Source organism: Pagrus pagrus, assembly GCF_965226575.1.
Source record: "Pagrus pagrus genome assembly, chromosome: 6".
NCBI lineage: Eukaryota > Metazoa > Chordata > Actinopteri > Spariformes > Sparidae > Pagrus > Pagrus pagrus.
The window spans coordinates 24,415,160-24,430,189 of record NC_140190.1 but is presented as its reverse complement, the minus strand read 5'-3'; the positions used below and the strand labels follow the sequence as shown (position 1 = coordinate 24,430,189).

The following is a 15,030-nucleotide window of genomic DNA, read 5'->3' as shown; positions in this document are numbered from 1 at the left end:
TACAAAGAGCTGAAGTGATTAGAGAAAAAGGAAATGAGGGGAAAGAAAGACATTTATTCAGTTTAGAGAGAAAAAGGGCTCATATGTATTTAAAAAGCAGCTTCGAAAAAGGTTCCGCTTGTGTGGGGAGAGTTTGTGTCTCACCATGGAGGGAAAACAAGGTCTGCTTGGTCCAAAATGCAATGTGACATCTGAGCTGGAAACTGGCTAATTGGGGAAAACTCGATTTCTGAGCCCTGCTTTGTTTCAGGGAGGGGCAGCCAGCCGTCAGGCATGGGACTGCCTCGGTCTCAGCTGACTCTGTGCTGCTGGGATACAAACTGTGAGCAGTTTGGGAAGCTTAATACGGCAAACATCATTGTTTCCAAAAAAGGAACATATAATGTTGTTTTTCAAAGAATCGGTTCATGTCCAGTCAGGCCTTTGGGTCTGTAGTTTGAATTCTTACTGGATAACAAGTTTTCCCAAACAGATGCAGAAGTTACTACTCAAGAGAGAGACTCTGACAAAATAATTTGAAGTTTGTGAGTGATTTTTATAAAGTTACTGTGTTGTTAGTGTGAAATTCCAATATTTTGGGCAAAGTTTTTTGTTTTGGGTTCCCACCATTTTTTTTACCGGGAATATCTGTTGAAATTGTAACTGTTGAAACTGTGAAATGTACCTTTTTAAGAGATAATTTGATGCATAGATACGAGAGAAGCAGCTTATGGCGTTTTTCCACCAGCACTTTTGACCACGCAGAGTCAAACGGAGCCACGCCTATTTGCTTTTCCATCACCAGTTTCACTGCTCCGGAGAAGGGCCAAGCCGCCCCACCTCCAAGCGAGCTGCAATGACGACTCACGACTGCACCCAACCCGTAACAAGCACCGTCTCCCCCTCAAACAAGTGTGTGTTGCAAATCGATACTCAACTCATGTCCGTGCAGGAAACCTGAGAGAAAGACGTTTTTAAAAGTGTGTGTGTTCAGCTCTCCGTACTTTTGTAGCTTCTCACTGAATCTCTTTATTTTCTCTCATCCTGTTTGTACTTTCAGACATCTGCTGTGTTTTACTGTTTCATCGTGTTGACTTTCAGCTGTTTCAGGAGTCATGTTTAGTTACTGCTGATGAAAACACAACATTTCCTGTAATGCTGCTTCATAATAAGAGCTTTTAAATGACTAAATAATGAGGGGCTTTTATTGTGAAGAAATTATGGAAAATGAAACGTGTTTGTTGCTGAATTAGCGGAGCCACTTTGTTAGCTGTGATTCTTCATAAATACAGACTGAGACAAGCGCGTCATTGGTTTCAGACACGTCTTCAAGCAGGTAGCCCAGTTGTGGTGGAAATGCAAATCCTTCCTGCGCCGGGCTGACGCGCCGAGTTAAACCGATTAGAGCCAGACCGGCAGATGTGATAGAAAAAGGGCGTAGGGCAGCTACCAACAGTTATCGTCATCGCTGATTAAACTTCCCTGAATAATCAGTTATTCGGTCTATAAAATGTTAGAAAACGGTGAAAAAATGTTTTTCACTAGTCTTCTTTTACGCTCTCAAAGCTACATCAACCAAGAGACCCGGACCAAACAAAGTCCAACATATCTAAATCACTCCCGTCATAATGTTTGTGAAAATAATTTGTATTAAACGTGGAGAGATTCTGGAGAAAGATAGTTGGTTGGTGAGTCTCATTCCCAGGTCATCAAATACGGACTATAAGCAGTCTCTGTGAATTGTTTTTAAGCTCAATAAACACATAATAAATCGACCTGAATTTCCTTTTTGTGTGGGACATTGAAATCTTCCGGACCTGCAGAATGAAAACCCTGTTTTTGGGAAACAGAACAGATCAAAGATCTGAATCACTGCCCAGGTCTCACATCTGTTTCAGTGAGTTAGAGCAACAATCACGAGAACACATCGCTTTGATGTTTCGATGGTCTTCTGATTGTCAGTCACAAATGGTGGACTGAAATAACTTTGGCAGGCATTGATCTGTCACGACTAATTGATTAGGGCAAACCAAAACAAAATAACAGGAAATTGGCAACATGCACACATCAGACTGAATAAATTAAAGTGAAATGATAATTCAGTTTGATAACTTAGACAAGAAAAGTAGAAAAGGTCAGACAGGCGAATGAAAGTGTTTCATCAGAGGGCGAGGAGATGTTATAGTTGGTTCTGGATGTTGGCCTCCACTCACAGGGGCCTCCTTTTATCCTTCATGAGAAGCTTTATGTCAGACTTTAAATCAGCTGGTTCTCAGCATCTTCAGCTCCACTGTGTGGGAGCCTTTAGCACTCGGCGGCCAGACTCTTCACCGTGTGACGGACTTCCCCGGCGACTTTATTGAATTCACTTAGTGACATTTTGAACCTGGACACAGTCTGGAAAAGGCAGAGAGCATGGGGCTGGTGGGGGGGCTGGTGTGGAGAAAACAACGAGGCCTCACAAAACTTTTCGAAAACAGCGTCTCCACCAAACAGGCATAATGCCTCATTGTGGGGGCTGAATGTGGCTGATTGTGTTTGCTGGAGGATCTGGAAGGAAGAGGGAGGGGAGGCATGTGATGTTTGAAGTCGACCTGATTGTGATAAAAAAAAATTGATTTGTGTTCTGGATAGAGCAGGACGTACAAGATGTTAGTGATGTGACGTCAGTGTGTGATTTATGTTGAAGGGATGGGAGACAGGAAGTGGCGCCTGGTGGCCGAGAGGTGACCGAGTGTCACTGTGTGTGTGTGAGCTTTAACACGCACAAACACTTAAACACTTGAGTCCTCAGCCAGAACTGATAACATGTTATCTAACCTCAGTGTGATGCATCATGTGATGTCAGCCTCGACGCTGTTGGCTGCAGGATGCCGCAGTGCGTGTGTGTGTGTGTGTGTGTGTGTGTGTGTGTTTCACTGGCTCTATTTGTTCAGCTCTCAGTTTCTGCTTGTCTTCTCTCTGGTGTTTTCCTGCTGCCTTCAGGAAGCAGCTTTCAGGACGGCCTGATGGGTTTCCTGGCAGGACCCCCCCCCCCCCTCTACAGTTCCTACTGGGAGACAATGGGAGGTCTCCCACAGGGGCATGAAGGGGTTGTGTGTTTGAGTCTGTGTGTGTTGATGGGGGGGATTTATTGGGGGAGTAGTAGGCTTCCCTTCAGGAAACTGCAGATTTATCCCAGCAGCAGAGGCCCTCCTCTGTGTGTGTTGTGTTTTTATGTCTGTTGGGCCAAAATGTCCTCTCAAGGATAAAGACATGAAAGAAATCTTCTCCACGTTTCTACAAGAGCTTAAGTTCAGGATTAGCAGCTGGTTTAAGATGAACTGGGATGGGAGTTAAAGTCTGTAAAAATGGACGTTTACATTGAGATACAGTTTCCTGTTTCAGAAACAACAAATCAGTCGAGGTTCAAAGTTCATGCTTGACGTTGGGAACAGAAGTTACACAACAGTCTCACCTCAGGGTCCATGAAGGAGCTCATCTGGAGCTTGTGATCACATCACATGATTTTGCCCAGATGTTATGGAAATCGCAGATTAACACGTTTCCTTTTTTCTGAACACTTCTTGTGAGGGCTGTCCTGAATAACGCTTTTGGGGCGTCAACCGACGTCCGATGGTTTAAAATGCAAATTTTGCCATTGGCCTTGACCACTCGGCCATCGTAACACATACACTATTTTGTGAGTATTCACACTAGATAACATATTTCCGCTAATATTGAATGAGAAAGAGAGTCTAAACTACGATAACTCGTTTTACGATTACTTAAGAATAATTATACATAAATATGCTGGCGTCTTAAATAAGTGACGATTCAAATAGCTGGCTAATATGGTAAACTGGTGTATTTTGAGAGAAGCAGTTTTACAAACAGACCATATACCCGCCCCTACGGAGCACTCAAAAAAGTGCAAAGGAACGCACCCAAGGCGGCACCCGTCATTTGATTGGTCCATACTCTAGCTGTCCCCTATTGGCTGGTGAAACACAATATTTTGAGCGCAAGGAGGGACAGCCTTGAGTCTGAGCAGACTCCTCAACCTGAGAGGAGGTGCTTGTTCTGAGTGCGTGCACATTAGTTTTGAGCGCGCAGACTTTAGATCTGAGCGAGCGAAATTTTTGAGTGCAAGCAGAAGAAATGTGAGCACGAGCATGTGATTTTTGAGTTCAAGCACACATTTTGAAAGAAAGCAGCAGACATCCAAGTGCGAGCAGAAAATATGAGTGCGAGGAGAATAAATCTGAGCGCGAGAAGGAGCTATGTCACTGAAAAGGAATGAAATCATGCTCTCAAACTGAAAATCTACGCTCTTGAATAAAGATAGGATAATTCTTCCATAGCTATGATGTTGGGCATTTTCCCTGGTGTAACTGGGAAACTTGTCATGCTTGTCATCACAGAAATGGATCATAAAATTGTGATTTTTATGGCAACACCTGTTGCACAGTTGCCATCAGTTTTGATGGGTATAACCAACTGTTTGGTTACATGTCATGTGTAAACCATGTCCATTTGTTTGTTGGTCTCGGCCCAGATTAGACCCAGTTAACTTTCAGTGTGGATCCAGACAAACGGATCTTGGATTTTTGGAGCGTTTTTCATCATTTTTGTCCTTGACAGAGGTATGCGCTCTACTGAGTGCCATTCTAGATCGAATCACGGTGACGTTGCGTTAACAACAACAGTTACTCGCAGCATTGTGGAGACATGTGAAAACGGCAAACTTGTTTATTTCAGTTGCCATTTTTAGCCGCAACTGTAACATTTAAAGATGTATAGTAAAACACGGTGGTCCGACCTCTCTGATGATTCTACTGTGATTATTTTCTCCAGAACAGCTAATAAATGGATCTTGAGGTGAGATGTAGTTTGTTAGGAACAAAGACCTTTACAGTTAAAGGTCCACTTGAAATTGATTGATCAACTTGTCAAATACTGACGCTTTGGGATGGTGACCGACCCGACCTGCAATCCCAAAGCATCGGTATTTGACGAGTTGGGAATGAGACTCAAAACTTACAAACTGGATCTTTTTGAACTAAAGAAATCAAATATTGCTAGAATCAGTAAATTGTTTATGGCTGCGACTGACAATTATATTCATTGTTGATCAGTCTGATACATTTCTTTTCCTTTATTTGATGAGTTTGGTTTATGTTTAAGTGTCAGAAGTGTCTCTTGCCTGAACAGCGGTTCAAATCCAGCACATTTTTATTTTACTGTGATTCAAAACTGTGAAGTTTCAAATCCTCAAAATTTGAGAAGCTGGAATGAGCAAATGTTTACCTTTAACCACAATTATCTAATTTATTTATTTATTAATTTTTGTCATCTATAAAACTATTAGAGGAGGATAAAATTAGACTGAAAGTGAAGTCAGTGAATGTCCTCACTAGTATAGTAATCCTAGTGTGCATGTGGCTATGTGTGGTGTTTATCAGGGGCGGAGGCCTGTGTTTGTATCTCTGTTTCTTTGTGTGTGTGTGTGCAGATTTCTGAATGGGTTTTTTCTCATGTAAAGCAGCCGGAGAGTAAAAGTTTCTGTCAGTGAGTTGATGTCAGGATGTTGGCTTTCACCCCCCCTCCCCTGCCCGTCAGTCTTTTTTTGCAATCTGGCTACTCTTCTCGGGAAAAGGGTGGCGGTGGGGATGAGGTCACTGTTTGAAAACATGGCCCGAACCTCGAACCAGCACAACATTTCCTCTTCCATGAAGCGGACTGAATGCAGGACAATCCAATGTCCTCGTCTTCATTAATACCATGTCCATGACTCTGCTCTGGGACAACGAGGTATTTCTCCACTCGTCACATGTTCCTTCGGAACCGGAGGGAAAAAAACTGAACCAATACCAAGTTTTTCCTCTTTGTTGTCACTGAAGTATTAATCAGGTATTTTTATAGCGATACATGTGTGTGTTACTCCTAAATCTGCTCCAAACGTTTTGAATCAAATTCATTACATCTTAGAGAACATTGTGTTTTTAATGAGAAGTGAGCCGCTTATTTAGTCTCATTACTAAAGCAGTCAGTAAGCCTAAATGATTCCCTCCACTCCAGTTTATTACATCCTGGGTCTTATTTAAGCAGGTTTGGGAATAATAAAACTGTACCAACAACATTAATTGTTGAGATCTGCGAACATAATAATGGGAAAAGGGAAAAAAAAATAATGAGTAGTCACAAACTAACTGGTTTATTCAGGTTTTAATCAAAGCCACAGGTAAAACAAACTTGTCCTGTTTGTTGTAAACATCCATCGCAGTTTACGGATTCAAAATTTCAAATTTACTAGACTGTTGTAGTCTCAGTTTTCCTGTGTTTGAGAGAAGTCTGATATTACATCATCTAGTCTGATTGGGTTCTAGCAAACCACCAATCACACTCCTTCTCGATCAATTTATTAAACAAAGCAGGGTCTACTGTGGTTGGTCGATCACATAAACTCCTCTACAAAATCACCCCAGTCAATCTAGAATGATTAATTATTTCCAAACTAAGCTGTTCAAACTATCTGGTGAAGTTTCTGTATGATTTCATACTGAAATATGTATTGCAGAGAACCACAATATGGCAACATCTTTACCATTATCGAGCAGTTCTCTTACTAACATGTCTGTTGTGCTCCTTTTGTGTTATACAACAGAGTATTAGTTAGTGGAGTAATGCTCTGAGAAAAAAATAGAGAAAAAGAGACATTTACAAGTAGAAAACTCCAGAACTTTTTTTTGCTTGTTCGTCTGTTTTTTTGCTTGTTCGTCTGTTTTTTTGCTTGTTCGTCTGTTTTTTTGCTTGACTTTGCAAGGTTTTAACTCACAATGGCCCCAATATGCAGCTGTGATTTATATCTTTTAGATGAACTGTTGGCTTGTTTACAACCTAATCATCTGACTGCTGGCGTTTCTTTCCCCACTGGACATTGTTGTAATGATGTTACCATGTTCCCAGATTTCATAAATTACATTTGTGAGTACAATGTCATTTCAGGAATGTTAAAAATTTGTATTTTCCATATTTGTTGATTTGTTTGCATGCCTGCAGACAAATTTCACATATTTGCAAGTTCAGCTGCCTTACTGTGCACCAGTGAAAAGACAGTGAAAATTAATTGGAATGAATGAATTAGCTGGAAGTACACCAATTGAACTTATTGGAAAGTTTGGAGACATAAACAAAACATTTATCCGATAAACAATATATATGTACAGATGCAGAGCATTCCTGAAACACAATGAGGAAACTACAAATGTTAACTTCCCTCTTCTCTGTTAACTCCTTAGTTATGTACTGTACGAGCATTCATTCAATCTTGTTTCGAGCTCTGGCTTTATTTTACACTTTTGAAAGTGAGCTGCTGCAGTTATGATTGCCGTTTAGTCAGTCTGAGGAACAACGAAGTTCATCTCTTCACAATAGAACCTCTTGAGGGATTTACTTAATTAAGTTGGTACGACCACAATGTTTTGTAGCGGTGAACATTGTCTTTGTCTGCCTGCAGGATCCTGTGACTCAGTGTGTGTGTGTGTGTGTGTGTGTGTCTGTGTGTGTGTGTGTATTTTTGGATGTTTTCGTGAACATATTCTCATATGTTTGTGTTTATGCAGGTTTCGCAACTTTGCACTGTTTCTGTTGTGTGTGTGTGTGCATTTATGGGCATTTTTGCAGTTTTGTTTTTGGCTTGTGTGAGTGTCATTATAATCATTGTCACTCAGTGGTGTGTGTGTGTGTGTGTGTGTGTGTGTGTGTGTGTGTGTGTGTGTGTGTGTGTGTGTGTGTGTGTGTGTGTGTGTGTGTGTGTGTGTGTGTGTGTGTGTGTGTGTGTGTGTGTGTGAGAGTCTCGACAGCGTGGCTCTCAGCTGGTCAGGACTCGGGTGTAGAGGGAAGGAATGCAGCTTCTCTGTAATTTGCTGTCTGTCATCAAATCAGAGAGAAAAACAGCAACACTTGAGAGGAGCTAGGGGGAGAGAGAGAGAGAGAGAGAGAGAGAGAGAGAGAGAGAGAGAGTGTGTGTGTGTGTGTGTGTGTGTGTGTGTGTGTGTGTGTGTGTGTGTGTGTGTGTGTGTGTGTGTGTGTGTGTGTGTGTGTGTGTGTGTGTGTGTGTGTGTGTGTGTGTATGGAGAAATGAGTCATGTGAGGAGGGTAGAGAAGAAGAGTAGAAAGGAGGAGGTAAGAATGAAAGAGGGGAAAAGAAGTAAGATATAGAGTAAACAAGAGAAATTCATGTTGGATTCCTCTCAGCAATTCATAAGTTACTGGTCGTAAACGCTGACACGTCTCCACCGTGGTGGTCCTTGCAGCAATCATCTTTCTGGTTGTGTTTTTGAAATTGTTTATCGTCTTTGCTGCTGTGGATGACGGATAGTAAAATTAAAGTGGATAATTGTGTCTTTCAACAGTGTTAGAAAAGTTTCTGATGCTATTTCATGGAGATAACAGTGTAAATGCTGTCAGTCTGGTGCTGTTAAACCAATAATTCATCCTTATAAATTAAAAAAAACATTAATACCCACTATCATCTGGGTTTTGTCTTCATTGGTGAAGAGTAGAATCATTCACTCTTCAGTAGTCACAGCTATTTATCGGTTCCAGGTAGGTATTTTCGCCCCTTTTCCAGTGTGATACTATGTCGCACATTAAAGTGAACGTCAATGTCTGTCCGTCTCCGTTCAAGCAGCGCTGAAATATAAAAGAGACTGAAGTAAAAGTTATAAATGGGTGACCCCCATAACATTGTCACTGGCCTCCATGCTGCTTTCTACTGTTTTCTGACTCGCCAGAAAAAAGAGACAACCTCACCTGTTGGCAGTGGGAGTGGAGTCAAAAAATCCTGAATATACACACTAATTTTGGTGAAAAATGGTAAGACTCTGCATATTAATAGACCCTAGTGCTTCCCAAAACCTTCTCAAAGCTTTTCGTTTTAGTTGTGGGCTTGTGTTTCCACTGTAGTTGCTTTCTTGATACTGTGTATGTGTACTGGGTGTATTTAGTACCACCTCATGGCGGAAATTTTGTTTTAGAAACGATAGAAAATGGACAGCAGTGAAACTAAAGCATACTCCGCGACAATGAATGCATGTTAAGGTATTTGTTGTTTGTTTCCTGCAGTGTAAGAGGTCTAAAACTAGAAGTGGTTCGTCCATATTGTGGTTTCACTTTCACTGCTTGGTAGATGTTCAAGGGGTCTTTGTGTACCGTGTTGATCTCATTGGAACACGTTTATGCTGATTCAAAGGATTCTACCTGAGCTCTGGCAGGAAAAATTCACTTTAGTCTGAAAGTCCCTGACTATGATTGTTCCCAAACCTAATTTCTGATCTGATTTTATGCGTGTTACAGCTCTGATGATCTGCAGCATGTCTGGGTAAAAAATCTCATCACATGTACTTGGCATTCCTTGTAATATTAAATTTGGTGTCTATGTCAAAATATAAATGACGTAGTGTCTACAATAAGTGCCTGCATACAGTCATAGGTGTGGATGTGGGGAAAACATGGTGTCCTGTGTTTCTAAGCCAGTTTTGATGATGTCACACATCAAAACTGGGGAATGTGAAACGAATGTGCTTGTTTTTTTTTTTAAGACGCATATTTTGTTGTCACTGACACGAACCATATTACAGCTCTATTGGAAATGCACTCAGCAGCCCAGTCGCCCGGAAAAAAATGTAGGCACTTAGTGTTGATGCAAATCACTGATACTTTTACATTTGTACGTGTCAACGAGCCATATTGATATTTCTACAAAACCTGTCACATCACGTCCACATTACATGCTTATGATCTTTCATATTGAGAGGTGGAGGGGTTGCCAGTGACTGCAGTTCAAGTCTGCGTTTTAAAATTTGTAAGAGTGAAACCACTTGATGTTCTAAAGGAAACTAATGCTGCCTTCAGAACAAACTCGAAGAAATTATTTGCTTTGCGTAACTCACATGAGTTTGATCGCGGGGTTATACATTTTTAATCGCGTCTACTTGTGTGAGTAACAAGAATAAAAATTACCGCAAACCACATCTTTATGAACCCAAAACGAAGACATTTCTCTGTGATCTGACTGCAATAAATGGATCAAAAGGACGCCGAAATAACAACATCATAATGCCGCCTTGTTAAAAGGTCAATGGTCAATGTCCGGACATCAGTGATGTGAACATCAACGCCGATACGCTTTCGAGTCACATGAAAATTTTGCATGAGTTCTATATTTTCAACTCATGTGATTGTGGCTTGATAGGATTTTTCGCATCAATCGCGTTGTGTCAATCGCGCAGCCGGAGTGATGAGCCGCGATGTCTTGTCTAAACGCATCTTATTATTGACTTTGTATGTAATCTAGACACTGTGTGTGTCTAAACACAGCTTTAGGGACAATTTATGCTGAGTTCGTTGCAGTATTTTAAGCATAAGCACAGCTTGGTCACAACATAAAGAATGTAAAGTGTCAGCATATCTGTGGTTTGCAAAAATGTACATTGCCAGCATTTATTCTGGCAATTGGGTTGTATTAAGACCACATGAGTAAATTTGGATATGGTACTATGCAGCTTTTAGTAAGAAAAAAGGAAAGGGGTAAATTGTGACATTGCCAAACTGTACATGAGTTTTTAAATGTAATCCATCCTACCTATTGCATAAGACAGTTACACAAACTGAAGCCAGATTTGTCTCAATTTTAAAATTTCCTTTCGCTCCAGCCAGTCAGAATTACATGTTACTAAAATTGCCCAATAAACAAACCACCACTGAGTCATATGACCTCGTTTATAAGCTCTGGTTAGCTTGGTTTCATCCTAAACAAACTCTTTACAAAAACCCAAAATGCAGGAAACAACTCTCTCTGGTTTGGACCAAAGTAAACCGTCGAGGTGAGGTCACATCCTTGACAACCTCTTTAGCGTTTGTATAACTCGTGTGTGATTGGCTCGGACGCTGCAGCGTCATGATTGCTGTGAGTTGACAGGAACACTGAGGAGAAACAGAGCCATCACTGATAAGAAGAGCAGAAACATCGTTATCAGTTAAAAGGATTCTCTTTTTTCTTTCCATTGCATATTTCAATTAATCTATTATCCATAATGACCCATAATATGATTTGTGATAACTCTGTCTGAATATTGTGGTCTTTACTCTGACAACAAAGTGTCTGCTGCTGTCTGAGCTGACAGATGATGAGTGTGTGTTTATAGGTTATCAGTAGTCAGTCAGCTAGAAGGACAGCCTGCGTGTTGCAACAGCATGTGAGGAATGTGCCCGAGGCAGCTGGAAAACACATCTGTGTGTGTTGTTACAAGAGTGTATGTTTCAAACAAATTGAATAACTGCGGGTACCTGAGGTTTTGTGTGTGTGTGTGTGTGGTACAAATTACTGTATTTTCATATTTCAAAGAGAGTGTGTCTGTGTTTTTGTCTTGCACAAATCTCTCTCTTTGTTTCAAGGAAGAAACTGAGATTGGCACTCAAAAGTATTTTTATGTCTGAAACACACTAATTTAATGTGACCCACATAGACAGCAGCCCCTGTAATTTTCTTTGTAAACACACACACCTGTGATGGTGAGTCTCGTGGCAGTGCAGGTGGATACATACCACGTCTCAGTGACCTGTTGTCCACTGTCAAGATGTTTTCATATTTGCACATCCTTCTGTTACTTGACTTCTTCTCTTGTCATGGGATGGCACATCTTTCCTGGGCTGTTTCTCTTCTTCCAGTTTTGAGGAAGAAAAATGCTCAGATTTCTACAATAGATTATACCAGCAGTGTAAAAACAACTAAAGAAAATAAGAACAATGTTGGTGACAACAGTTGAAAAGGCTGATGTTTTCTGTAACAAATCAAGTGACTCCCGAGGGCACTACAGAGTCACTCAGTAAGGTATCTACACATATGTGACGAATTGTGACAAATATATGCACATTGTTGGGTCACCGAGAGCCTCCAGAACAGCCTCAGTGCTGCTTTGTAAAGACTCTGCAAGCATGTGATTGGAGGGATTAACCACCCAATCGCCAGAATAAATGTTGGCAATAGTGTAAAACCTGGATATGGTGCAACTGTACGTTTATTTATGTTAGGTTTGGCCACAAAAACCACTTAGTTAGGCTTAGAAAAGGATGGTGTTTTGGCTTAAAATACCTGTTTTGGTTGCCAAAATACACGTCTGGAAATTTCCTCGAGGTCTCTTTAAAAATATTCTGTGGTTTCACACGTACAAATGTTGAAACACCAGCTTGAACTGTGGTCACTGACTCGGCAGCTGGCAGCCTTCCCACCTGTAACTCCACCCCCACCCCCTCAGCCTCCTGATATGAAAGTCAGCTCGTACACGTGTAATGTGAACGTGATATGACACTTTTTATAGAAATGTCAATATAGTATGGAGCCTATGAAACGTATCAGGGCATTGCAAACCGCCATCATTTTATCCAGGCGACTGGGCCGGGGATCAGATATCATTCTCGCACAAAATATTGACTCATTTAGTGTTTTGATGAAATTTGTAGAGCGCATTTGCATGTCAGTCCCAATCTTAAGTCCCATCTTAATTTTAAAAACATTCAGTAAGCCTGTGTCACATTTATGGAAATATCTAAATCAATTGTGCTTGTTATCGGTCTGTATTATAAGGTCAGTGGTTTCTCTTCTGTCATTATGCTTTGACGCAGCACCCGAGCCATTTTGGGCAACACCACAGCCGAATTTAGAAGCCTAATTTAAAATCAATGTTGACAGCATCAAAACTAACTAAATGACTTCTTTAGCAGGTTTTGTCTTTAAGCTTTTTGGCAGTTGCCTATTATCTGCTCTCGCTTTTCCAACTTTATTTACACATATAAAGTAAAAATAATTATCCAAAATGATGTGAAATTCCATATTTTTTATTGAATAATGTTCTTTGGATGATGCCCCAAACTCAAACCACCCTTCCACAGTCTTCCACATCCTACAGGGATGTAGAGAAAACGCTGGTTGTGATGTGTTTTTGACTGTTAGAAAGGATCTGAAGGTTTACTGTATGTCTCTCTTTCAGGGCTGTGTGGAGCAGGGAGGAGGAAACCAGCCTGAACTCCAGCTGCATGAATTGCTCACTGAGCGGCTGAGAGAGGTAAACTTCATTTTCAACACAAGATCGCAGCACCTGTGTACCGTTTTCAAAGTTTAATCTGTCATTTAAAAAAAAAAAATGTAGTTTTCAAGGTGTTGTTAGGAACTCTTGCTAACTGGTAGGTCTTTTCCTGAAGCACAGGAAGTGTTTTATATTTCCTGTCTTCTTTGGAACAAACAGATGCAGAGCCAGGTTGTTAATACTGTATCATCAGCCATAGCTACTAAGCCTTAAATTTTAGATAAGACTGCTGTCAGACTTTTACAACTCGATTCCTAAAGTATATTTAAAAAACTGTAAGATTACCTTTTAATGTTTCGATTCTGTGTCATTACTTTTACACTTAGATATTTAACAATTTAGTCAGCCCCCTGAGAGTTTCTTTGTCAAGATATCTGAATAAATAAAGGAAGTAATGGATTTCCCAGTGAAGTAAGTTTGAGCGGTCTTGTGGTGAGAAGAATCCTGTGGTTTTTCAGTAGAGGTTGATGGTTTGATGCTGTTGTTAATGGAGCAGCTGTCTTGTGGTTTTTGGACACTGTTCAGCTCTTAGTTGTTGACTTTGTGCAGAGGTGTTTCCCCTGACTGCTTTCTTCACCGTGTGCCAAAAGATTCTATATAAACACACAAGCGTACATTTCAATTTTAGGAATGAATTCTTAGTGCCTCATGACTATTACTGTGAAGAAAGCCTAAGCTCGATCCTCTGACAGCTAAAGAAGCCCCGAGTAATGAGGTTGAGAGCAGAATACAAAAGTAAACATGATGTCAGGCTCAACGTCCTTCAACACCTCTAAAGAGTAAAAGAAAACAGGAGACCTATGTAACAAAACCTGTGAAAGACGGGAATTCACCTTCTTTTGAATTCAGTCACAGACTGTCACACGTGCTAACAAGCCATAAGACAACATAAACGTCTTCAGGCGTTTCCGCACTTTGTAGTAAGTTTACAACCCCTATAAAGAAGCATCTATGTCCGCCTTTTAAGTGAGAGTGAGGAGCCACTCGGGTTGTCGAGAAGCTATATTGTTTTTGAAGTTTTATGTGTAAAGCTTGTGCTTTTGATGCTTATAGAAAAATCTGTCAATATAAAATCAACTCACTTGTTGACAGTCAGTAGGTAACAAATCAGGGACTTGTGTCAGTGTTTTCACCAAACTACTGTGCAGTGTTTTAAAAATGACATCCCCTTCCTTCCTCTTGGTCCTGACAGATGCACTCGTGTCACTATGTGTTTTCTCTAGCCAGGTGTTGATTTGAAGCTGCGTGTGTGCTGAAAGGTCCAAGTCCTGAAAAATGACTCAGTCGGTGCAAGTGAACCCAAAGCTGCCTGGTAAGAAACAGCATGAATATGCCATTGTTTTAATATTTCCACATCAATGTCTGAATTCCTTTTTTGACTATGAAAATTTAAACTGTTAACTGTTAACAGGCATCTTTCTCTCTTCTCTCAGTATGCGTAGTTTTTCAGAATAATTGATGTAATAAATCAATTATTTGTTTGAACTTGCCATGAGGTTTGTGGAGTTTACCAAACGTAACCAAAATGTGTTTGAAATCATTTGATGTGTCTTTGTGGTGTTTGTACCATAAACACCACCGATCAGATACCTAAACCAGCTACAAAATATGACACACTGCAGCTATTCTTTATATTGTACTAACTGTAATAGGTACTGTGTCAACTTCCCAAATGTGTATACTGGTTTAAATTACAACATGAGTATTATTATTTCTGGTATTATGTGAAGAAGTAATATTATGATTTGAGATTTGTCTGTTTCTAAAGCTGTTGGAGTTTTTGACAATTAGTTGTTATGGAAGAATGTTTCACAAGTAGGTCCCCATTTTGATTGTAGTCTCATTTATGCCCCCTTTCTTACAAAAATAGATAAGCCCATCTCAAACGATGTAACCGTAACTTCCCACATACTTTAAGCAATAC

At 40.4% G+C, this 15,030-nt stretch overlaps 1 protein-coding gene across 4 annotated transcripts in view; it reads left to right on the top strand.

Annotated features, from left to right (window-relative positions):
• The window catches only part of kank3 (KN motif and ankyrin repeat domains 3), a 43,440-nt gene that overhangs the window by 15,640 nt on the left and 12,770 nt on the right, over positions 1-15,030 (top strand). For 3 of the 4 annotated variants that reach the window (XM_084355135.1, XM_084355136.1, XM_084355137.1), the window contains exons 2-3: positions 13,011-13,085; positions 14,330-14,418. In XM_084355135.1, coding sequence (XP_084211261.1) covers positions 14,382-14,418 — 37 coding nt within the window. In that variant the 5' untranslated portion in view covers positions 13,011-13,085; positions 14,330-14,381. The remainder of the gene's footprint in view (positions 1-13,010; positions 13,086-14,329; positions 14,419-15,030) is intronic. The other variant, XM_084355138.1, reaches the window with a different exon arrangement.